General features: G+C 33.0%; 1 protein-coding gene across 2 annotated transcripts in view; it reads left to right on the top strand.

Annotated features, from left to right (window-relative positions):
- Positions 1-9,922: 9,922 nt before the first annotated feature.
- LOC149788488 (ubiquitin carboxyl-terminal hydrolase BAP1-like) overlaps positions 9,923-27,410 on the top strand; it is a 64,290-nt gene continuing 46,802 nt past the window's right edge. For both annotated transcript variants that reach the window (XM_089974485.1, XM_089974483.1), the window contains exons 1-3: positions 9,923-10,049; positions 15,754-15,783; positions 22,998-23,052. In XM_089974485.1, the coding sequence (XP_089830611.1) occupies positions 10,013-10,049; positions 15,754-15,783; positions 22,998-23,052 (122 nt within the window). In that variant the 5' untranslated portion in view covers positions 9,923-10,012. The remainder of the gene's footprint in view (positions 10,050-15,753; positions 15,784-22,997; positions 23,053-27,410) is intronic.

The raw sequence follows: 27,410 nt of genomic DNA, 5'->3' as shown, positions 1-27,410 counted from the left end.
CTATAATACAGTACCTGGACATGAGGACTATAATATGGTACATGGGCATGAGGCATATAATATGGTATATGGACATGAGGACTATAATATGGTACATGGACATGAGGTATATAGTATGGTATATGGACATGAGGCATATAATATGGTACATGGACATGAGGACTGTAATACAGTACCTGGATATGGGACCATAATATGGTACATGGGTATGAGGTATATAGTATGGTATATTGACATGAGGCATATAATATGGTACATGGACATGAGGACTATAATACAGTACCTGGATATGGGACCATAATATGGTACATGGACATGAGGACTATAATACAGTAACTGGACATAGGACTATAATATGGTACATAGGCATGATGCATATAATATGGTATATTGACATGAGGCATATAATATGGTATATTGACATGAGGCATATAATATGGGATATGGACATGAAGACTATAATGCAGTACATGGACATGAGGATTATATGGTATATGGACATGATGATTATAATACAGCACATGGACATGAGGATTATATAGTATATGGACATGATGATTATATGGTATATGGACATGATGATTATAATACATTATATGGACATGAGGACTATAATACAGTAATAGACATGAGGACTATAATATGGTACATGGACATGAGGACTATAATACATGGACATGAGGTATATAATATGGTATATGGACATGAGGACTATAACACAATACATTGGCATGAGGACTATAATGCAGTACATGGACATGAGGCATATAATATGGAATATGGACATGAGGACTATAATAAAACACATGGATGTGAGGACTATAATACAATACATGGACATGAGGACTAGAATCCAATACATGGACATGAGGACTATAATACAATACATGTACATCAGGACTATAATACAATACATGGACATGAGGACTATAATAAAGTACATGGACATGAGAACTATAATATGATATATTGACATGAGGACTATAATATGATATATGGATATGAGGACTATAATACAGTACATGGACATGAGGATTATAATACAGTACCTGGACCTGAGAACTATAATACAGTACCTGGATATGAGGACTATAATATGGTAGAAGAAAGACATTGGGCAAAAGATATACACTAGTATGAACAATTAAAGATCCTATAAATAAAATAGTCTCAAAGTGGAAATAATACTGCAATATAATATCATAATTATGCACTAGTTATAACAAACAGTTTTCATCTATTGACATTTGTGTGCCAATGTGATTTTACACTGCAGCCTTAAAGGTACATGTATGTAATTACCCCAAAAAAATAGTTTTAATCAATGTTAGAGGAGAGTTCCAAACTCTAAGGAAATATAATGAAAGCTTGTGTATATAAATCTTGTCACATGGGGAACAAAATTTTGGTAGCTGGGCATCTTTGTTGGCCTGATCCACATTCCACATAATTAGACAAAAGCCTGTGATGGCCTGATGCATTCCCCACATAATTAGACAAATATATGTGTTGGCCTGATGCGTGCCCTACAAATATATGTGTTTGCCAGATCCACACCCTACGTAAGTAGACACATTTAATTGTTGGCATAGTGTATGCCCCAGATAATTAGACAAATATATGTGTTGGCCTGATGCATGCCCCACATAATTAGACAAATATATGTGTTTGCCAGATTCACACTCTACATAATTAGACAAATTTATTTGTTGGCTTAGTGTATGCCCCAGATAATTAGACAAATATGTGTTGGCCTGATACAAGCCCACATAATTTGACAAATATATGTGTTGGCCTGATGCATGCCCCACATAATTAGACAAATATATGTGTTAGCCTGATGCATGCCCTACAAATATATGTGTTAGCCTGATGCATGCCCCACATAATTAGATAAATATATGTGTTGGCCTGATGAATGCCCTACAAATATATGTGTTTGCCAGATCCACACTCTACATAAGTAGACACATTTAATTACTGGCCATGCCCCACATAATTAGACACATATCTGTGTTAGCTAGGTGCATGCCCCAAACAATTAGACAAATATATGTGTTGGCCTGATGCATGCTCTACATAACTGGACAAATATATGTGTTGGCCTAGTGTATGCCCCAGATAATTTGACAAATATATGTGTTGGCCTGATGCATGCCCCACATAATTAGACACATATCTGTGTTGGCCTGATGCATGCCCCACATAATTAGACACATATCTGTGTTAGCTAGGTGCATGCCACAAACAATTAGACAAATATATGTGTTGGCCTGATTCATGCTCCACATAATTGGACAAATATATGTGTTGGCCTAGTGTATGCCCCAGATAATTAGACAAATATATGGGTTGGCTTGATGCATGCCCTACATAATTAGACAAATATGTGTTGTTGTTGTTGTTGTTTATGGTTTAATGCCAATTTTCAGCACAAGATAGGCTATACATGGCGGTCAGTATAACTGGTGGAGGAAGAACCCTGGGAAACCCAGGGAATAACCACCGACCCACAAGAAGCTACTGACAGGTTTTCCCACATACCCATGCTAGTTGAGCCTTGGACTTGAACCCATGCAAACAGAGGTGAGATGGCAGTGATCCAGAACGGTAAGCGCTTTAGACCACTTGGCCACTTGGGGCCCCCCAAATATGTGTTGGCCTGATCCACACTCCACATAAGTAGACAAATATCTGTGTTAGCCTGGTGCATGCCCCACATAATTAGACAAATATGTGTGATGGCCAGATCAACACTCCACATAAATAGACAAATATATGCATTGACCTGATCCACACTCCAAATAATCAGACAAAAATCCATGTTCACCTGATGCACACTCTAAATAGTTAGACTAATATATGTGTTGGCCAGATCCACATTCTACATACTTGGACCAAATTCATGTTGGCCTGATGCATGCCCCGCATAATTAGACAAATGTGTGTGTTGTCCTGATCCACACTCCACATAATCAGACAAATATCCTTGTTGGCCTGATGCATTCCCCAAATAATTAGACAAATATATGTGTTGGCCTGGTGCATGCCCCACATAATTAGACAAATATGTGTTGGCCTGATCCTCACTCTACATAATTAGACAAATATATGTGTTGGCCTGGTGCATGGCCCACATAATTAGACAAATATAGGTGTTGGCCTGATGCATGCCCTACATAATTAGACAAATATATGTGTTGGCCTGGTGCATGCCCCACATAATTAGACAAATATATGTGTTGGCCTGGTGCATGCCCCACATAATTAGACAAATATAGGTGTTGGCCTGATGCATGCCCTACATAATTAGACAAATATATGTGTTGGCCTGGTGCATGCCCCACATAATTAGACAAATATAGGTGTTGGCCTGGTGCATGCCCTACATAATTAGACACATATCTGTTGGCCTGATGCATGCCCTACATAATTAGACAAATGTATGTGTTTTGGTATGGTGCATACCCCAGATAACTAGACAAATAAATATGTTGACCTGATGCATGCCCTACATAATTAGACAAATGTATGTGTTTTGGTATAGTGCATGCCCCAGATAACTAGACAAATAAATATGTTGGCCTGATGCATGCCCAACATAATTAGACAAATGTATGTGTTTTGGTATAGTGCATGCCCCAGATAACTAGACAAAATAAATATGTTGCCCTGATGCATGCCCTACATAATTTGACAAATATATGTGTTGCCCTGATGCATGCCCTACATAATTTGACAAATATATGTGTTGCCCTAATGCATGCCCCACATAATTTGAGAAATATATGTCTTGCCCTGATGCATGCCTGGCATAATTAGATAAATATATGTGTTGGCCAGATCCACACTCCACCTAATTAAACAAATATTGGTGTTGGTCTGATGCATGTCCACATTATTGGACAAATAGGATGGAGATTCTTTATGAAGAGGTTATAAAAAATGGTTCATTCTTCAAGTTACCTCACAGTTACAAAATTTAGCATGTGAACACTTAGTTGCTCAGCTTGATAAATACTGGTCAAGGAATCCATGTTCTTCAGAAATCTAATTATTTTATTTTATGACATCTGAAGTTTAGTTCTTAGTTTTTACATAGTACCAAGCTCAGCTTGCAGAGTCAAAGTAACAATTAATGAATGATAAGCATGAGTAGTTGAAGTGACACTTAATCTAGGATGGACATGAGTAGTCAAAGTGATGGCATTATCATCAGGATACAAAATGATGGCATTCTCATAAGGATACAAAATGATGGCATTATCATCAGCATATAAAATTATGGCATTATCATCAGGATACAAAATGATGGCATTCTCATAAGGATACAAAATGATGGCATTATCATCAGGATACAAAATGATGGCATTATCATCAGCATATAAAATTATGGCATTATCATAAGGATACAAAATTATGGCATTATCATAAGGATACAAAATGATGGCATTATCATCAGAATATAAAATGATGGTATTATCATAAGGATACAAAATGATGACATTTTAATCAGCATACAAAATGATGGCATTATCATCAGGATATAAAATGATGGCATTATCATCAGCATATAAAATGATCGTATTATCATCAGAATACACAAAGATGGCATTATCATCAGAATACAAAATGGTGGCATTATCATCAGCATATAAAATGATGGCATTATCATAAGGATACAAAATGATGGCATTATAATCAGCATACAAAATGATGGCATTATCATCAGCATATAAAATGATAGCATTATCATCAGCATATAAAATGATGGCATTATCATAAGGATACAAAATGATGACATTTTAATCTTCATACAAAATGATGGTATTATCATCAGCATATAAAATGATGGCATTATGATCAGAATACACAAAGATGGCATTATCATCAGAATACAAAATGGTGGCATTATCATCAGCATATAAAATGATGGCATTATCATAAGGATACAAAATGATGGCATTATAATCAGCATGCAAAATGATGGCATTATCATCAGCATACAAAATAATGGCATTATCATCAGCATATAAAATGATGGCATTATCATAAGGATACAAAATGATGACATTTTAATCTTCACACAAAATGATGGCATTATCATCAGCATATAAAATTATGGCATTATGATCAGAATACACAAAGATGGCTTTATCATCAGAATACAAAATGGTGGCATTATCATCAGCATATAAAATGATGGCATTATCATAAGGATACAAAATGAAGCCATTATCATAAGGATACAAAATGATGGCATTATCATCAGAATAAAAAATGAAGGCAGTATCATCAGCATACCAAATGATGGCATTATCATCAGGATACAAAATGATGGCATTATCATCAGCATATAAAATGATGGCATTATCATCAGGATACAAAATGATAGCTTTATCATCAGAATACAAAATGATGGCATTATCATAAGGATACAAAATGATGGCATTATCATCAGGATACAAAATGATAGCATTATCATCAGGATACCAAATGATGGCATTATCATCAGGATACAAAATGATGGCATTATCATCAGGATGCAAAATGATGGCATTATCATCAGCATATAAAATGATGGCATTATCATCAGGATACAAAATGATGGCATTATAATCAGCATACAAAATAATGGCATTATCATCAGCATATAAAATTATTGCATTATCATCAGGATACCAAAAGATGGCATTATCATCAGGATACAAAATGATGGCATTATCATCAGCATATAAAATTATGGCATTATCATAAGGATACAAAATGATGGCATTATCATCAGAATATAAAATGATGGCATTATCATTAGCATATAAAATGATGGCATTATCATAAGGATTCAAAATGATGACATTTTAATCAGCATACAAAATGATGGCATTATCATCAGGATACAAAATGATGGCATTATAATCAGCATACAAAATAATGGCATTATCATCAGCATATAAAATGATGGCATTATCATCAGGATACAAAATGATGGCATTATCATCAGGATACAAAAGGATGGCATTATCATCAGCATATAAAATGATGGTGTTATCAACAGGATACAACATTATGGCATTATCATCAGGATACAAAATGATGGCATTATCATCAGGATACAAAATGATGGCATTATCATCAGGATACAAAATGAAGGCATTATCATAGTGATACAAAATGAAGGCATTATCATAAGGATACAAAATGATGGCATTGTCATCAGGATACAAAATGATGGCATTGTCATCAGCATAAAAAATGATGGCATTATGATAAGGATACAAAATTATGGCATTATCATCAGGATACAAAATGATGGCATTATCATCAGGATACAAAATGATGGCATTATCATCAGGATATAAAATGATGGTATTATCATAAGGATACAAAATGATGGCATTATCATCAGCATGTAAAATGATGGCATTATCATCAGCATATAAAATGACAGCATTATCATCAGCATACAAAATGATGGCATTATCATAAGGATACAAAATTATGGCATTATCATCATGATACAAAATGATAGCATTATCATCAGGATACAAAATGATGGCATTATCATCAGCATATAAAATGATGGCATTATCATAAGGATTCAAAATGATGACATTTTAATCAGCATACAAAATGATGGCATTATCATCAGGATACAAAATGATGGCATTATAATCAGCATACAAAATAATGGCATTATCATCAGCATATAAAATGATGGCATTATCATCAGGATACAAAATGATGGCATTATCATCAGGATACAAAAGGATGGCATTATCATCAGCATATAAAATGATGGTGTTATCAACAGGATACAACATTATGGCATTATCATCAGGATACAAAATGATGGCATTATCATCAGGATACAAAATGATGGCATTATCATCAGGATACAAAATGAAGGCATTATCATAGTGATACAAAATGAAGGCATTATCATAAGGATACAAAATGATGGCATTGTCATCAGGATACAAAATGATGGCATTGTCATCAGCATAAAAAATGATGGCATTATGATAAGGATACAAAATTATGGCATTATCATCAGGATACAAAATGATGGCATTATCATCAGGATACAAAATGATGGCATTATCATCAGGATATAAAATGATGGTATTATCATAAGGATACAAAATGATGGCATTATCATCAGCATGTAAAATGATGGCATTATCATCAGCATATAAAATGACAGCATTATCATCAGCATACAAAATGATGGCATTATCATAAGGATACAAAATTATGGCATTATCATCATGATACAAAATGATAGCATTATCATCAGGATACAAAATGATGGCATTATCATCAGCATATAAAATGATGGCATTATCATCAGCATATAAATGAATGGCACAATTATGAAAACACACAAGGGGTTTTCATGTTGAATCAGTACTAACAACACTATAATTTACAAAACCAAAAGTAGTAGGAGGCCTAAAATACATTCTTGTGGAACATCTAAACTTATTTTTCTTTTTTTGATTCTACCCAAATGGCCTTAATTATTTGTTTTCTGTTACCTGAACCTGATCCAAAACATTTAACTGATTTGATTCCCATGCTTTTCAGTTTATAACCAAGACTTTTATGATCTACAATGTCGAAAGTATTTTCAAATTCTAGCATCATCATTCCTGTATCAGATCTTTGACAGTTTGAGTTTTAATATCATCAAATATATTAATCAAGGATGTGAAGTATCATAAGCAAACTTGATTCATATTTATACACTAGGGTATTTTTCAAAATGCAAATAAACTCATGACCTTTGGAACATATTAAGAATTCTGTCTGGTTCATAATTTCCATGTTTACATCTATCACATATAACCCATCCTAATTCTGGAATATTGTTACTTTCCATAAACAAATCATATAAATGCCAGATTTGCACCATCTTTTAAGAACATTGTGGGTATATTATCTGTGCCTGTACTTTATTGAGGGTTTAGATTATAAAATTCTTTGACATGTACATGAAATCTTCACAGATGGGACAGATTGAAAGGATTTTGATCCAGTACCTGCCAACTTTAAATATGTGGAATTTTGTGTCCAAATCCATCCATATTTATCACAATGTCTTGAGAATCTTTATGGTGTGAACTGTAACCAAGATCTTTTAAATACTGCTGTCACTATTGTGAATTATTTTCACATTTTGTTAATCGTAAAAGGATTTAGCTTTGATCTTTTTAATGTCTCTCTGAACTTACTTGCTTGGTATGCAATATTCTTTTCTTATTGCCTTTTTCATTTTCTTCTATATAGCAAGAGTCTCTCTTTGATGCTTTCTATATATCATATATCATCCATGGCTTTATTCTTTGTTTGAATGTTATCTCCTTTACTTATGCTACATCATATTGTACTGAAGTGAAAACGTATCTGAATCCAAATATCATTATAATTATCACAGTTAAATACATCAGTCAGGTCCATACCCTATAATTTCAAGATAAAATCTTCCTTATTATAGCTTTTCAGTGATCTAACTTTAACAGTATGACATTTGCATATCAGGTCTCTAATAATTTTCTTGGTCCAATAAACTGAAAAGTGCTCACTTGGAGATAGTACCTAATATACAGTCTTTTTTCTTTGTCTTATTACACTCAATGTGATCAAGTAAGGTAGGCAATGATTTAGAAATACTATTACCATCAGTCATGAATAGGTTAATTTACTAACAGTCTTGATGTATCACAACAATATAATCCAGAATGCCTTTGAATTAATTCATATTAACCCTAAAGTGGTGTTTTATTCCAAAAGTCAATGAGCACTTTGCAATTTCAATGAATAATTTTTTAAAAATTGATTCACCTCAAATTATATCTGACCACAACTAACAATCATTCTACAGACTGAACTTATCAGCACATTCAAGTCTCTTGAAATTTGGAATTTATACTTCTGGATTTGTTATAGAACTTTCCAGATTATTTGGGATTTAAATCATAATGTTGTAAGTTCCTTTTAAATTATCACTTTCTATTCTTGGCAAATAAATTATTTGTTTTTCCTTTTCTGTTCCCTACTTTAAGACCAACAAGTTATATATATATATATATATATATATATATATATATATATATATATATATATATATATATATATATATATATATATATATATATATATATATATATATGTATAACTGGACACTTGAGAAAGCTTACATCATCCTGTCTCCAAGATACGAAGTTTCTAGCCTGTGGGCAAATTCACCCCTGTCTGCATTTTATATCAGTTGTGACTTTGATATCACTGCTCATCAGACAACTCAGGACCTCAGCTGTGCCTTTGATATCACTGCTCATCAGACAACTCAGGACCTCAGTTGTGACTTTGATATCACTGCTCATTAGACAAATCAGGACCTCAGTCATATATCAAAAGGTCGTCAAACAATATAAGATGCCTCTCCAGATATTTCTGCTGTTGGATGACCCAAAAACATAAATATCAGTGTCAGTGTCTTAAAATGTTGGACTAACCAGAAGGGAATATGAGTGATCTTGCAGTTATCATGAGTTGCCAACCTATTATTATATGCTTTGATGAATCAAGAAATGATTCTAGGTCTTAAGCTCTAAAGGTTAGTTACAATTTTCTATTGGTCTTGGTCTCAAGTTATATCAAGTTAGATACGTAATTTGTCCTTTTTAAGTCTACCCTGGTGTTCTAAAAGCTGAATGCTTCATTCCATATCTTGAAGAATTTTGTCTCTTAATCTGTCAAAAACTTTACAACAGTAAATATTTTATTTACTGAACGATAGTTCTCTACGTTCCTCCTAGTTCCTTAAAATGAAACGTATTTTTTATTTCAAAATGCGCAAGAAATCTGCAAACGTTCAATGTTGCAAGATATTGCGTGTATGATCGTAATCTTTAAAACGCTTGTCGAGATCGGTACACAAAGCCAGTAAATGGCTCGACAAAGGTAATGATTTTGCACTATTGCAAATGCAGACGAGCATTGCGTGAAGATGAACAAAGGTTGGCTAGAACTTGAAAGCGACCCAGGTAGTGAATAGAATATTATAAATAAATGAAGCATCCAACTTCACGCTTTCAAATCAGAAGGACTCGACCACATAAATCTGTGTACATATGGTACCCTCCTCCACCACTTATAGTCTGACTCTACATCTTCGTTTGTTTGTACCCCCCTACCGATTTCAAAAACGACAACGTTTAATGTGATAAAAAGTGCACAGAACTAAGTCAATTGAATCATTGATTTATAATTTCTAACCTGACTGTGACCAGAATGGCACTAATGCTGGCATCCCTTGCACCATTTCATGCAAAAACGGACTTTACATACTAACACGGCGCCATATTGCGTACACTATAGGCTAGTTTATTTCCATCAGACAACATAATGACGTAGTTCATTCTGTTCGGCAGACGCTGAATAATTGCGTAAATTACATAACGTTGAGAGTTTGGAATTATATTCCTCTGCATACATGAACATAGAAATTAAACCGCTTGTTAAATCCACATGAAAAGCGTAGTTGTCATTTTCCTTTGCTTGATTCGACATTGTAAATATCAGAAGCAGACGACTTATGTATGTACATCTATAGTCATGATACACCCCTTTGCTGAAAATGGACTTGTCCAGAAACTGGAAATGGATCCGAGCATGTCCGTCTATTGCACTGAAAACTTCCGTTAAGCATGAAACGCACATAAGATGATGGTATTAGGGCCACTCTACACAGAGTCAGGTTAGAAACTTTAAATCAATGAATGAATTGACTAAGTTCCTTGCACTTTTTATCACATTAAAGGTTTCCATTATTTAAATTGGTAGGGGGGTACAAACAAACGGGTTTGTATTATCAGACTATAGTCTATACATAAGGTACCCTCCTCCACCTCTAGTCTATCCTGCTATTACCCAAATCTTTGTAGATTTAAAATGTACCATAAAGCGTCTGATTTTTTTTTTTCCACAGTGAATAGTCGGTTCAGTGGCAGAGAGAATAAGCATGTGGCTTTTAAAGCTCTAGTTCATACCGCCTGTTAGTCCTACATGTAAGATCTCAACGCTGATGTTTATGTTTTGGGCATCAGGGTCTGCCTGCCTAACTAACGGCGCCATGTAGCTTGTTTTTATGTCAACTAACATCGTAACAAAAGTAAAATTTTCAGGAATATCTCACACAATTGGCAACTAAAATAATTACACTTTTCTACAAAGTAAAGTTATGTTTTTTTTTCTTCAGATTTTACTTACTCTGATGTCTTTTCTCTAATAAATTCAAATCCTCATTAAAAAAATGGACCTGTTTTCAAGTTTCGTTGGCCTACATTTCAGTTGGCTGGAAAGCAATGAAAGCAGAGAATGCCAAAATCAGGTTAAGCTGAAATATTCTTTAACAAAACAAATAAAAATATATTATGCCTATTGGAACTGTAAGCAACATTTCATTTCATTCAAGAAACATCCCCACATGAACCTACTTGAACATACCTCGACTACCATCACATTTTAATAAATTCAAATATATGTCAACAGAACATGAAAATGCGTCCATTTTGCTAGTGTCAGATTTTAATTCCACCAGGATAAAAACAGCACAGTAAGTATATTAATTACATATCAATTTGTGGAAGAGTGTTGATATGGGCTGCCAAGTGTGTGAGATATTCCTGAAACTTTGACTGCTCGTTCTAGTGTCAGCCAACATCAGAACATGCTATACAAGCCCGTTATTTGGGTAGTAAAACAGAGCACTAAAATAAAAATAATGTGCTATGTCTTACATTGTAGGACTAACCGCATGTATACTTGCTCTTCATTCAAAAAGTACTTTAATTATTGCTTATATATGTGCGACATGGCCATGATATTAAAATAGGTAAAATTGACTATAAATTTTATATCCCATAATTTTTGTCTTGACGATCCATAAAGCTGTCTAATGTTGGAGTATTTATGACAAGATCTTAACTACAGCAGCCCAGGTATGGAACTTCAGTTCATCATCTATCAAAACACCTAGGTTCTTTTCTTCAGATGTTGCACTCTTGATTAACGTTCCATCTATAGATCTCAGATTGTAATATCCTAAATGCATGACTTTTCACTTAGCTACATTCAGTTTTAGCTGCCATATCTCAGAGTGCTTCATACTGATCATCAACCTTCATGTCATTAGCAAATATCATTATAATCCTGTTAACTGTGTCTGGGATGTCATTGATGTAGATCATGAATAGCAAAGTCAGAGAACACTATGCTGGGACGTGTTGCTGGTTACTGGGCTCCAATCTGCCTTTGTGCTACTGATGATTACCCTTCTGTTTAGAAATTACCCACTCAGTTCTACAGTTTCCCTTCAAACTCATTAGGTCTTATCTTGGTTATTATTATCTCACAGGCACCTTGTAGAAAGCCACCTTGAAGTCAAAGTCAGACCTGCCAACCATCATGATTTTGGTATGAATTTAACAAATTGTGATAGCGATTCATGGATTCACGCTGCATGCCAAAAAATAACAAATTCCCAAGTTCTCAATTGGTCTAAATCAGGAATAAAATAACATTTATCCTGCTAAGTGCTAGTCACAATATCAGCAGTGCAAATTGATGCCAATAACGTTCCTTTATTGCTAATCGCAATGTTTAGTAGAACTGTATCCATTTATTACAGTTTGCCCTGTAGAAAGCATTGTAAAATATATTGTCTTTATTTAGAACAAAAGTTTTACAAATACTCATGAGGAAAATGGGGGCCCAACTGATTTTTTTTAAATGGCACATGTACATACTCATAGCACCTGTATCTTTTTTAAAACAAACACTAAATAAAGACAGCTTTTTAGAGTGTAGGAATTTTTTACATATTGAATAATTAGCATATATCATAATCTGCTTGAGTTCATATTTTTCCATGCATTCACCAACACCAATAATCATTAACCATTCAATGTTTCATCTTCTGGATTACAGTAATACCATTTCTTAATAAAGCTACACTTCACTTAAAAGGCTTTCACCTTCAATGAAAAAGATATGTATTCCACAACAGTAATAATAATAATGATAATAGTAATAATGCTTTATTTATAGATGGTGACTCATTAGTTAATGACTATTGTCCCTTGAGGCCCTCTTAAGTAGAGTATAACAATGCACATTATATGATGATAGCATGTATGTGTGATTAGTATATCACACTGTATCTCTATTTTGTGTGCCTACTCCATCATTAAAACTGAAATTCTCACTGTGTGTGCCCACTCCATCCTTAAAACTGTAATTAATATTTTCACTATATATGTGCCTATTGCTGTAAAAGGTAGTATCATGTTAGAAAATTCTAACCATATTTATTAACAATTTCAGCCAGAACTAAGTATTGCAATGTTTGAAACTGAAAGATATGGAGTTGCACTATATCAGTACTGAGTATTGTTATAATTATCACTAAGTCATTACTAATTATAGAAAATTATGTAGTTTGCCACTTTACTTTAGCAGTACTACCTGCCAGAATTTGCCCAATTGTCCAAGACTTGCTGAATTGTTTTGTGTACAACAAATAGACTGGACCATGGAATATCCTTCCTTATTTGACTGAAGTTTTGTTTACTGTCTGTTTTTAAAAAATGTATTTTATCTTTTGAAACTACCTTATTTTCTTTTGAAACTAATATATATTTGATTTAATTATAAATTATGCATTTATGCAACTTCTTTTTGAAGAATAACTGGATCTCTACTATGATAAAAAAATATTAGTAATAAGTAGTCATATATAAAAATCTGTATAGTAGTTTGCACTTGACAAAATATGGTGAATGCAGACTAGACAAAATATGGGAAATGCAGACTAGACAAAATATGGTGAATGCAGACTAGACAAAATATGGGAAAAGCAGACTAGACAAAATATGGTGAATGCAGACTTGACAAAATATGGCGAATGCAGACTTGACAAAATATGGGAAATGCAGACTAGACAAAATACATGTATGGTGAATGCAGACTAGACAAAATATGGGAAATGCAGACTTGACAAAATATGGTGAATGCAGACTAGACAAAATATGGGAAATGCAGACTTGACAAAATATGGTGAATGCAGACTAGACAAAATATGGTGAATGCAGACTAGACAAAATATGGGAAATGCAGACTAGACAAAATATGGTGAATGCAGACTAGACAAAATATGGGAAAAGCAGACTAGATAAAATATGGGAAATGCAGACTAGACAAAATATGGTGAATGCAGACTAGACAAAATATGGGAAAAGCAGACTAGACAAAATATGGGAAATGCAGACTTGACAAAATATGGTGAATGCAGACTAGACAAAATATGCGAAATGCAGACTTGACATATGTTGTTGTTGTTATAGGGTTTAATGCCATTTTTCAGCACACGATAGGCTATACATGGCAGCCAGTATTAATGGTGGAGGAAGAACCCGAGAAAAACCTGGAAAGAACCACCGACCCTCGAGAAGCTACTGGCAAGCTTTCTCACATACCCACATTGGCCGAATCCAAGACTCGAACCTACGCAGAAGAAGTGAGCTGGCAGTGATCCGTAACGGAGAGCGCTTTAGACCACTCGGTCACTCGGGGCCCCGGCTTGACATATAAGCTCAGAACATGAAAACAATTATTGAAGTGTGGCATACATTAGGTGTTATTGTTTAGCTTGTGTTCATTACCATATTCTATACTCTGACAGTATAACACAAATGTATCAATTTCCATCCTGTAAAATATAAAAAAATTTATTTGAACTCAATAAGTCTTTTGATTTTGTACCACCATAATGAATTTTGGAGTATCTGAAGTAACAAAGGAGTGTGGTTTATATAATAAATTTTGACCTTATATTTTAAGGATTTTATATTTGCCGTTTTTATCCAGTTGTTTTATTTTTAATAGCTTATAAAGAATTTTAACATTTTTCCTTGTTTTTATTGGACTTTTTTACATTTATTTGGAAGAGCTTATCTTTCTAACATTTTTTGTTTATATTTACTTTGGTACTTTATATCCTGGACTGTGTTGAATTGCAGACAAATCCCCAATACATACATACATACATGCATGCATACATACATACATACATACATACATACATACATACATGCATACATACTTGAACAGTTAACTATTTGAAGGGGACAAAGACAATAAATGTGCTTTTCTTTTACTCAGCAAATTTAAATGCACAAATTTTCAGAAATCAGTTTATTGTTTGGAATAATATTTATTTGATTATTATTCAGATAATATTCTGTAAAATATTTGAATTTTGTCAGTATCAGAATAGGTTGAGCCCTTGAAAATGTTGTTTAAGTTTTACAACTTAAAGATTGAAATGGTTTATTTTGTCCCACTGGAATTATAGGGAGCCATAGTACCTTCAGTAGTTGGCAGAACATCTGATTTGTAATCCAAGGGTCTTGAGTCAGTTGCTACTGTCTGTCCTTGGAAATGGCACTTAACTACCATTTCTTGGCATCATGTAGACAATAATGTGTTGAACAGATATACAAATTCACAAGAACCATAACTCTTGTAATTTGCAAATCACATTATTGATGACATTTTTTGAATTTCTTTGAATCTGTTGCTTTTAATAGAATTTTAATCTACATTGGTGCTCACACTTCACATGGAGTGTGACTTCAAAGTAAATCAGATCTTCTTAATCGGTTCTCTATTTCTTGTATCTTTTTTCAGGTCTTTTCACCTTACTTTTGGAAGACTTTGGTAAGTATTGTTTAAAGATATGTTTTAACATAAAGCAGCATGAGACTGTACTTCCAACATCTGTTCTTGTCTTGTTAATATTTTTTTCAAAGTTGAAATCAGACATTTGTTAGCAAAGTGGCTATTCTGTAATGAATAAAACAATAGCTTGTTTTCGAGCCCATTTTAGCGGAGACAGAGACAGTCACTTTTTCAATAAAATTGTCTATTGAGACAGTCACTTTTTCAATCATATTGTCTATTGAGACACAGTCACTCTTTCGATCAAATTGTCTATTGAGACATTGTATCTTTTAAGTCAAATTGTCTATTGAGACATTGTATCTTTTCAGTCCAAATTGTCTATTGAGACATTGTATCTTTTCAGTCAAAATTTCTATTGAGACAGTCACTTTTTCAATAAAATTGTCTGTGCTGGCATTTTTCAATAAACATTATGTTAAGGTTTTAGTTGAAGCTTTTCATTAAAATCTGTCTCCTAAACTCCTTGATAAATTTGTATTATACTTGCTTAAATCATCATGTAGTTAAGAGGAAGTTCATACCGTGGCATACTCACTTGCCCCTTTTACCTTGTGGTCAAGGTCACATGCAAAGAAAATTTGTGATAAGGATTTGGTTAAATCTGTTTCACTTTGCTCTTGTTTCCTAAACTCTTGTTGCATTTTCTTCATATTGAGGGGGAAAAAATTATGAAGTTTAAGCCAGTTAATTCTATGACATTTCATGCTTTCCCCTTCAAGCATGGCATCAAGGATGCAGTCACTGAAATTTGTATTACGGTTTTGTTTCAAGTTTTTTCATTTGCTTACCAGTATATTAAGTCCATGATGGATTTTCTTCAAACTTGGCATGCATTATTATGAAGCTAAAACAATTCAACCTGGGATCAAGGTCTAAGACAAAAAATTTAAAGTTGTTTCACTTATTTTATTTCCAAACCACAACGGATTTTCCTCATGTTTAGGATGACTCATTATAAAGCTATGACAGTTCATTATAAGGGATCAAGTTGGTTTCATAGATAAATTATTGTTCATTTTTTTTTAATTTGTGGTGTGTTTTCTAATCCTGCATATGATGCCATCTTTAAGATAAAATAGCAACCTTGTTCAATCAGAAACCAAATTTCATTCCACCATTTGGCATGTTAAAATTTTGTCCTCCTCTAAAAGCAAGAAAATTTAATCTTGCCACTATTGCACAATTTTTCCCCAGATTACTATCTTGTCATTAAATCAACTTAAATAACATTATATATTTGCCATATCAAAATGTCCCCTTGCCAACCTGTTGTTTTTAAGTAAGCTCAATAAAATCATATACTTCAATTGTGGCTTTGTGTCTCTCTTCACAGATAGCTCAAAAGATGAGAGAAGGTTGTAGCTGCCTTTGTCCTTGGCACCATCTTGTTGATAAAGCCTCCTTTATTATCACAGAAATTACAGCCACATTTAGATCTTTGAACTAGAATGAAACCTAAAAAAACATTTTATCATCATTTAGAAATCTGTTTCCACACTGTAAGCTTTGCAACACTTTAAATTTGCCAAACATATTTATCTTTATGACACTTAATTTGCATATAAAATCTGAAATAAATATTCCCTTCTGTTGGCTTCCTAGTCACTTCAGTATTTTGGTAATGAAATGGCAGACAAAACATTCAAAGCTGCCACACAGTCCCTCATTTGGAAGATTTCATACACTGACATCAAATATTTCAAAGAAAATCTTGAAATTTTTAAAACAATATGGTTTATTTATAAATGTTGATCCAGTATTTTAAAGATGTTTTTGTATTTTACCTTTATGTTTTATTTTTATTTACCTTGTAATGAATTTTAACATCTTTTATCCTGTGAGAATGTGTTTATATTTATTTGGAATGTTTGTCTTTCTAATTTTTACCTGTATGTTTTGAGTAAACCACGGCCTTCCATCATTTGCTCTTATAACTTAATGGATTCCACTCCTCCTTCACTGGTTAAGATTGAGACCTTAAACCTTCATGTGTGCTTGTGTTAATAATTATGATCAAAAACCTTGGGGCAAGGGGATAATAATGAAGTTTTGCATAAATAACCTCAGAGTTGTTGGTCATCCATGTCAAAGACTTTACATATGTGATTTTTGACCCAAATGTTAAAGCATTAATGGGGGTTGAATGAGACTTCTCAGTAACGCTTCAAAGGCAGACATGTTGCATCTCAATTATAATCTGAAATGGTTAAGATCCCCAACCTACTTATACAATTGACTGGGCATGAAACGAGGAATTCAGAGAGGTAATTAATATTGGCCCCTGGATCCATCCTTAGCCCCAGGGTTATGCTAAGTCTAACTCATGACTTAGCCTTGGAGTTGCACTAAGTCTAGCCCTTGACTTAGCCCCAAGGTTACACAAGTCTAGCCCATGACTTAGCCCCAGGATTATACTAAGTCGAGCCCATGACTTGGCCCTAATACACTAAGTCTAGCCCATGACTTATCTCAAGAACTGCAGATTTACATGGACAGAACATATAAGCACAGAAATATATTTTGCAAACAGTTTGTTATAAAGGACAACATTTATCCTCCTCCTTTTCTTAGTTGCCTATATAACTCACCTGTGAACAGGGGACACATGTCTGTTAAGGACAACATTTATCATCCTTCTTTTCTTACATTTGCATATATAACTCACGTGTGAACAGTTGTTGTTGTAGGGTTTAATGCCATGTTTCTGCACAAGATAGGCTATACATGGCAGCCAGTATAAATGTTGGCAGAAGAACCCAGGAAAACCCCAGAAATAACTACTGACCCACGAGAAGCTAATGGCAAGCTTTCTCACATACCCATATTGGCCGAACCCACGTAGACAGAAGTGAGATGGCAATGATCAGTAACAATGAGTGCTTTAGACCACTTGGCCACTCGGGGCCCCACCTGTGAACAGAGGACACATTTATATGGGCAAGAAAAGGAGGATGATAAATGTCCTTAACAGAAATGTGTGACCTGTGAACTGAGGACACATTTCTGTTAAGGACAACATTTATCATCCTCATTTTCTTACATTTGCCTATATAACTCACCTGTGAATAGAGGACATGTGTCTATTAAGGACATTTATCATCCTTTTCTTATATTTGCCTATATAACTTACCTGTGAACAGAGGACACATGTCTGTTAAGGACAACATTATCATCATCCTTTTCTTCCATTTGCCTATATAACTCACCTGTGAACAGAGGACACATGTCTGCTAAGGACATTTTTCCTCCTCCCTTTTCTTTCACTTGCCTATATAACTCGCCTGTGAACAGAGGACACATTTAAGGACAACATTTGTCATCTCTTTTTTAAATTAACTGATGTAATTTGTCTCCATAAAAACATGTTGTATAAGACAACAGTTATCATTTATCTATCCTTGGATTTACCTACACAACTCAGGTCTGTAAAATACATGTCTTTAAAAGACAACATTTATCATCTCTTTCTTACATTGACCAACATAATTACTCCATAATAGCACATCACCTATATAACTTGGCTCCATAGAGACATGTCAGTTATCATATCTGCATAACTTGGCTCCATAAAGACATGTCAGTTATCATATCTACATAACTTGGTTCCATAAAGACATGTCAGTTATCATATCTACATAACTTGACTCCATAAAGACATGTCAGTTATTATATCTACATAACTTGGTACTATAAAGACATGTCAGTTATCATATCTACATAACTTGGCTCCATAGAGACATGTCAGTTATCATACCTACATAACTTGGTACTATAAAGATGCATCACTTATCATACCTTCATAACTTCAGTTCTATACAGACACATTGGTTATCATACCTGCATAACTTGGTTCTATAAAGACATCACTTATCATGCCTATATATTAACTTAGTTCTATAAAGACACATCAGTTTTCATACCTACATAACTTGGTTCTATAAAGAGACATCACTTATCATACCTACATAACTTGGTTCTATAAAGATATAACTTATCATACCTTCATAACTTCGGTTCTGTACAGACACATTGGTTATCATACCTGCATAACTTGGTTCTATAAAGACATCACTTATCATACCTATATATTAACTTAGTTCTATAAAGACACATCAGTTTTCATACCTACATAACTTGGTTCTATAAAGAGACATCACTTATCATACCTATATAACTTGGTTCTATAAAGATATAACTTATCATACCTTCATAACTTTGGTTCTATACAGACACATCAGTTATCATACCTGCATAACTTGGTTCTGTAAAGACACATTGGTTATTGTACCTGCATATATTGGTTCTATAAAGACACATTAGTCATCATACCTACATTGCTTGGCTCCATAAAGGCACATCAGTTATCATACCTGCATAACATGGTTCTATAAAGACACATCACTTATCATACCTACATAATATGGTTCTATAAAGACACATAAGTTATCATACCTACATAACTTGGCTCCATAAAGGCACATCAGTTGTCATACCTGCATAACATGGTTCTATAAAGACACATCATTTATCATACCTACATAACTTGGTTCTATAAAGACACAAAAGTTATCATACCTACATAACTTGATTCTATATAGACACATCATTTATCATACCTACATAACTTGATTCTATAAAGACACATCATTTATCATACCTACATAACTTGATTCTATAAAGACACATCATTTATCATACCTACATAACTTGGTTTTATAAAGACACACCAGTTATTATACCTACATAACTTGGTTTTATAAAGACACACCAGTTATTATACCTACATAACTTGATTCTATAAAGACACATCATTTATCATACCTACATAACTTGGTTTTATAAAGACACACCAGTTATTATACCTACATAACTTGGTTTTATAAAGACACACCAGTTATTATACCTACATAACTTGATTCTATAAAGACACATCATTTATCATATCTACATAACTTGGTTTTATAAAGACACACCAGTTATTATACCTACATAACTTGTTTTTATAAAGACACATCACTTATCATGCCATATAACTCGGCTCCATAAAGCTGAGTATCTATAAAGGACATAATTTGTGGTTTCTTAAATGGCTCTTGTAAGCGGGATTCAGTGTTAAACTCCTTAAAACCAAACCCTCACTGTACTAGAATCACCTCAAGACCAAAATATTTCTGGAATTCCAAATTTTTCCTTCATTAATATCATGATTTTTTTTCTCCAGTCAACTAAAACCTTTCACCTTTGAATACCAAAACAAATTTCAATTCCAAATTTCAGTTTTATGCCTTAAATGAACATTAAACCAAATCTTAGTCCAGTCTTGGAAATGTATTTTAGCTGCTAAATTCCTTACACTTGCTTTAACTGATTAATTTTCTTCAGCAAGTACTGTAGTAGGCTTACCTGCGAGACAGAGATCCAGAAAATGTCCACAGGTCATGTGAGGTTAAAACAGTTCTTGATTTTAATATTAACATTGATTAGGGCTGACAATAGGCTAATCTGAAATCTTTGCACTGTGAGAAAGAGCCAGTATTGAAGGCACATTAATTAAATGCTTGTCGGTAAGTCTTTTAAGAAAGACTGTGTTTATCTGCTGGTTATCTAATTTTGAATCAGACTATTCATTTGTATGCATGATGAATAGAACATTTCTTGTTAGTTTTTTAACAGCAATATCAGGGTATTATTAACTAGACATGTGGCCTCACTTGGATGCTTTGATGATGGAGACTGACAAAGCAGTATTCAAAACTTTAGATTCACTCAATTGGCTCTTAAACTATAAACATGACTTATGTGGATTATTTAAACATAATGAATTATACGGATTTTTAAACATTATGAATTATACGGATTATTTGAACATTATGAATTATATGGATTATTTAAACATTATAAATTATACGGATTATTTAAACATTATAAATTATATGGAATATTTAAACATTATAAATTATAAGGATTTTTTAAACATTATGAATTATACGGATTATTTCAACATTATGAATTTTATGGATTGTTCAAACATTATGAATTATATGGATTATTTAAACATTATAAATTATATGGAATATTTAAACGTTATGAATTACATGGATTATTTAAACATTATAAATTATATGGATTATTTGAACATTATGAATTATATGGATTATTTAAACATTATAAATTATATGGATCATTTAAACATTAGGAATTATATGGAATATTTAAACGTTATAAATTATATGGATTTTTTAAACATTATGAATTATACAGATTATTTAAACATTATGAATTTTATGGATTATTTAAACGTTATGAATTTTATGGATTATTCAAACATTATGAATTATATGGATTATTTAAACATAAATTATATGGAATATTTAAATGTTATGAATTACATGGATTATTTAAACATTTTGAATTATATGGATTATTTAAACATTATGAATTTTATGGATTATTTAAACATTTTGAATTATATGGATTATTTAAACATTTTGAATTACATGGATTATTTAAACATTATGAATTTTATGGATAATTTAAACATTATGAATTTTATGGATTATTTAAACATTATGAATTTTATGGATTATTTAAACATTATGAATTTTATGGATTATTTAAACATTATGAATTATATGGATTATTTAAACATGACTATTATGGATTTTTTAGACATTATGAATTATACGGATTATTTAAATATGAATTGTATGGAATATTTAAACATTATGAATTTTATGGATTATTTAAACATGGATTATCTGAGGAACTTGTACTAAAGTTATAAAAGTATCTTATTTATACTAAAGTTAAGAAAGTATCTCATTTTTCAAATGTTTCCTTTGATTAGGACTGTTTCTTTACAGAATAACTGTATTTATTCATGTGACAAGCTGATGTTCTCTCAATATTATATTCTCTCTCTCATCACATAAGTACTTAGGAAAAAAGATATTGTTTCATGTTTCTGAAAGCCTCAGTAAGCTGATAATCTCTCCAAGCATACATTTTTATTTTGATCCTAAGGGATTTCACTTTTGAGATGGTTCACTGTATTTATGTTCTGCATTGACTACACTACTTTAACTTTGTGAAAGGTACATTGTTTCTGTTTTTATTTGATCACCATAATCTCCAGTAAGCACCATTATTGTTTAGAATAAGCAGTTATCTGTACATTTTTTATCCTCTAGGTGTGAAAGGAATTCAGGTTGAAGAGATTTATGACCTGCAAAAGCCAATAGACGGGTAAGTGTTTGAGAAAAGAAAGATGCAGACCCAGATTTATTCATGATACATTGCCCAAATTTCTTAAAAGAGACAGACTCAGATTTCTTAAAGATACACATGCAAATTTCTTACAAATACATACCCAGGTTTCTTAAAGATACAAACCCAGATTTCTTTAAGATACATGTCTGTTGTTGTTGTTGTTGTTCTAGGGTTTAATGCCATTTTTCAACACATGATAGGCTATGCATGGCAGCCAGTATTAATGGTGGAGGAAGAACCCGGGAAAACACCAGGAAGAACCGCCGACCCATGAGAAGCTACTGACAAGCTTTCTCACATACCCACATTAGCCGAATCCTAGACTCGAACCCACGCAGACAGAGGTGAGATGGCAGAGATCCGTAACGGAAAGCACTTTAGACTACTTGGCCACTCGAGGCCCCAGATACATGTCTAGATTTCTTAAAAATACACTACCCAGATTTCTTAAAGATGCATGTCTAATACATTACACAGATTTTTCAATGATACATTCCCATATTTCTTAAAGATACAGACCCAGATTTCTTACATGTACATACCCAGAATCTTAAAGATACATTACCCAAAAAAGTTAAAGATGCATTACCCATTCTTCTCAAAGATACATTCCCAGATTTCTCAAAGATACATTCCCAGATTTCTTAATGATACAAAGGGATCAAGCTAGACCTGAATTTTAAGAAGTGACTTGTCCGTTTGGACAGCACAGGGAAAAATGGATGTGAAGCAAGAAACATGTTTTATATATATATATATATATATATATATATATATATATATATATATATATATATATATATATATATATATATATATATATATATAGAATGTGTGTTCTCCTATTTTAATTATGCCCTCTATTTCCCAGTATTCATATATGCATTTAACATTGGATTTAAGCAATACTTTATTTTCAAGTAGAAAATATTCAAGTTATTTGGCCATGTGACTCTAAAAGAGAATAATAGAAACCATGTTGTAACACATTTCAACTAAGTAGCCAGATTACATTATTGTAATTGCAAGTTGGTAAAAATGCTTAATCAACTACCTTTAATCAATTTTTTAAAAGAATTTTTTAATACCTTCTAGAAGTTCACAATAATGGCACTTTCAAAGATTTCTAAACCCATTTGAAACAACCCCGTACTATGTACATGGGGGCAAATGCACTTGTGTCTTCAGACCATACTGTTTATTTGTCTTCAGACCATACTGTTTATTTGTCTTCAGACCATACTGTTTATCCTTATTTCTTTGTTGCAGATAAAACATTGCCATAACTATTCATACATAACATGCTAAAATGCATACAATTACAGACGTGGCTTCTTTATAGACAGTAACTGAACTAAACACTTTTTTCCAACTGAATCAACACAGGATGGGTTTTCGTAATGCAATCACTCACTCACTTCATTACAATAGTCCATTGATAGGATTGTAAATTTATGGCCTCTTTATTTGTGTACATACTTGTAGTAATTTTAGGCATTGGTTAAATAGTATCTGCTTTTCTGCTTTTTTCCGTATTTTCATATATACAAGTCAAATCAAAAAACAACTTCGACCGTAAAACACTTCTCGCAAATTCCACAACATAGCACTGTCTGACCTACATAATTGCATTTAAAGTTAAATCTTAAATAACGTAATACCCAGGCTTTGCTTTCTATGAATTGCATATATTTTTCTGAATATATTTGCCCAGTGATTTACGAAAACAGACCGTCTAATAAATTGATACTTCCCAGACACAGCAGTGTCTGCCATTATTTCTCCATTACTAATTCACTTAAGCTTCACAGTGATTTTGTGACAAAACAACATACAAGAGGCAGTTAAAATATTCAGATCACCGATTCTGATCTTAATACACAAATTACTATTTACATACTATTGTTAAATTTTCAAAACACAAGTTTGTATGTTTTTATCATCAAAGGATAACATGCAGAAATCGGGCCGTGATAATTGCTCGGAAAATGGTTAGTGGTCAGTCAGCTTTCAAAACACATGCCTGTGAATGTGCAAGAGTTTGTTTGTCAGCATTATTGATATCAAAACTTGGCCTAGCTACTGATGCCTTGATGAATACATTTTGCTATAACACAGTACTAGAATTAACCTGGCTAAGGCGAGGGGGCATCTAAAAAAGTATGGTTAGTCAACATACCTCTAAAAAAATTAACACATTCACACAGCAAAGTCGTTTTCACTTTCCTAACAGAAGAAGACATAGTTTACATTTTTTAGGTGACTTAGTCGCCCACTTCGCCTGGTAGCGTGACCTCTGATTAGATACATTACCAGATTTCTTAGATACATACCCAGAGTTAAGTTCTTAAAGAGTGTAGTTTACTTGTATGTTTTATGTTTCATTTGTTTGTTTGCTTCATTGTTCAGTTTTGTGTGCAAGCTTTCATTGTTTCATTTTGATAGACAATATGCATTTTGTCAGAAGATCTTATGCAAGCGATTTATGAATAATAAAACCAAAGGTCATGTGAATAATATAACAAAAGTTCATGTGAGTAATATAATGAAAGGTCATGTGAATAATATAACAAAAGGTCATGTGTGAGAAAGAAATAAGCCCAGAGGGACAGATAGCAATAAATAAAACGAGGTACAGGCAAACAAATAGAAAAGGGCTTCTGGTGTAGTAGAGTACCTGATTTATAGTTGGGTTACATATCAGTTTATTGACCAATCAAATAACAGCAATTCAAATTTTCTTTAATCATTATGATTTACAGCAGTCTGATTGGCCAGGCCCATTTGAACTTTTGGGTTCATGCCTATATGAACCCAAATTGTTTTTAATGCTATGTCCACCTGCACAATTTTTTGTGCATATACTTATTGAATGAGGGCTATATTTAGAATATAGGATCATTCAAACTCACACTTCTTATGCAAGATTTTAAATATGAACCAAGTACTAGATCTTTTTTCAAATCAGTGAAATATCTTTGCTAATGCTACAAGTAATATACATTTTAAATTAATAAATAAACATCATCGGCTTAAATATCTTGATGTGAAGACACGGCAGTACATTGTGAAATTCATCAATGTATTTATGTATTAATGTAAATAAAAGAAGAAAAGAGAAAACAAAATAGTGTGGCCATAAGGGGAATCAAACCCACAGCCTTCACATTATGTGCATGATGCCCTAACCAACCAAGCTATGCAGCCATTTGACAGATGTTGTATTTAATAATGTATAAAAGCCAGTGTACAGTAGTCACTGTTCTGTATTATTCCACCTTACTGAGTGAAATTCACAATATAATTAAATAAAAGAACGTTAGTAAACTATGGGTTTATTTAACTATTTATGATATTGAATTTCATTATAAGGATTGACTGTTTATTTTTTTAAATTCAAAGCAGTATCAACCCTACCAGTGTTGTGCAAACTTTTATATAATGACTTTGTGGATCTTTCAGTTTGCACAGCGTTTTTTGGTTCATGCCTCATTCAATTAAAAAAACTTGGCTGGGACGAGTAAAACTTTATTGTGTACTCGTCCCTGGGCCTACTAGATGCAGATTCACAACTTGAGAATAAATCTGAGATCATTTTTTGCCCTTGAACTGAAGTTCAACATCACCTTACATTTGCTATGCATCAGTTATAAATAATCTATAACTAATTTGCTTGCTAGTCAGTCCAGAACAAGTTGCAAATGACATGACCTTTTTTCTTTTTTTATTATCAGTTTCTTTTTTAACAAAGGTATCGGATATATGCAAAATTGGTTGAAAATTATGAGCATATTATTTTGCAGTTTCTCATCTTTACTTGTTTCTTAATGGTCTTTGCATTTTCACTAACACTTTTGCAGTAATTTAGGCGTGATTTTGATGTAAAGAATGCTATCAGCAAGTTATCACAAATATTTAAGAGTAAAAACTCGGAGACCTTAAGAGACAGAATAAGAACATTTTTATCTTGTCAGGCAATGTTACAGATTCCCCTCATCACCAGTATTTCCAAGACTTCATTGATACTCTTGTGCTAAAGGGAAGATGCCAGCTAGATTTCTGTAAGAATGTCATTACTTTTCACAAGAAATATGTTGCCAACATGCTTTCCGATCGAGCATTTTAAGTGTCTCAGCCAATTCTCACCAACGTACACACAGTGCACACTAATGCAGTCTATTTATAAAGTAGAGAATGTCAAGACAACAGCTAATTGGTAAAAATATTGCTGAGGTAATGATCTAAAAGTATTCCAATTCTTTTGGCCAATAAGGAGTCTTCCTTTTTATGATACCTGTGTGTAGCTCTCTAAAATGGAGGCTTGACCAAAATGG

This window comes from Sinohyriopsis cumingii, chromosome 11 (assembly GCF_028554795.1).
Source record: "Sinohyriopsis cumingii isolate HCF-2022 chromosome 11, ASM2855479v2, whole genome shotgun sequence".
NCBI classification, from domain to species: domain Eukaryota; kingdom Metazoa; phylum Mollusca; class Bivalvia; order Unionida; family Unionidae; genus Sinohyriopsis; species Sinohyriopsis cumingii.
The sequence above is the reverse complement of the archived record's forward strand: the minus strand, read 5'-3'. Positions and strand labels throughout refer to the sequence as shown.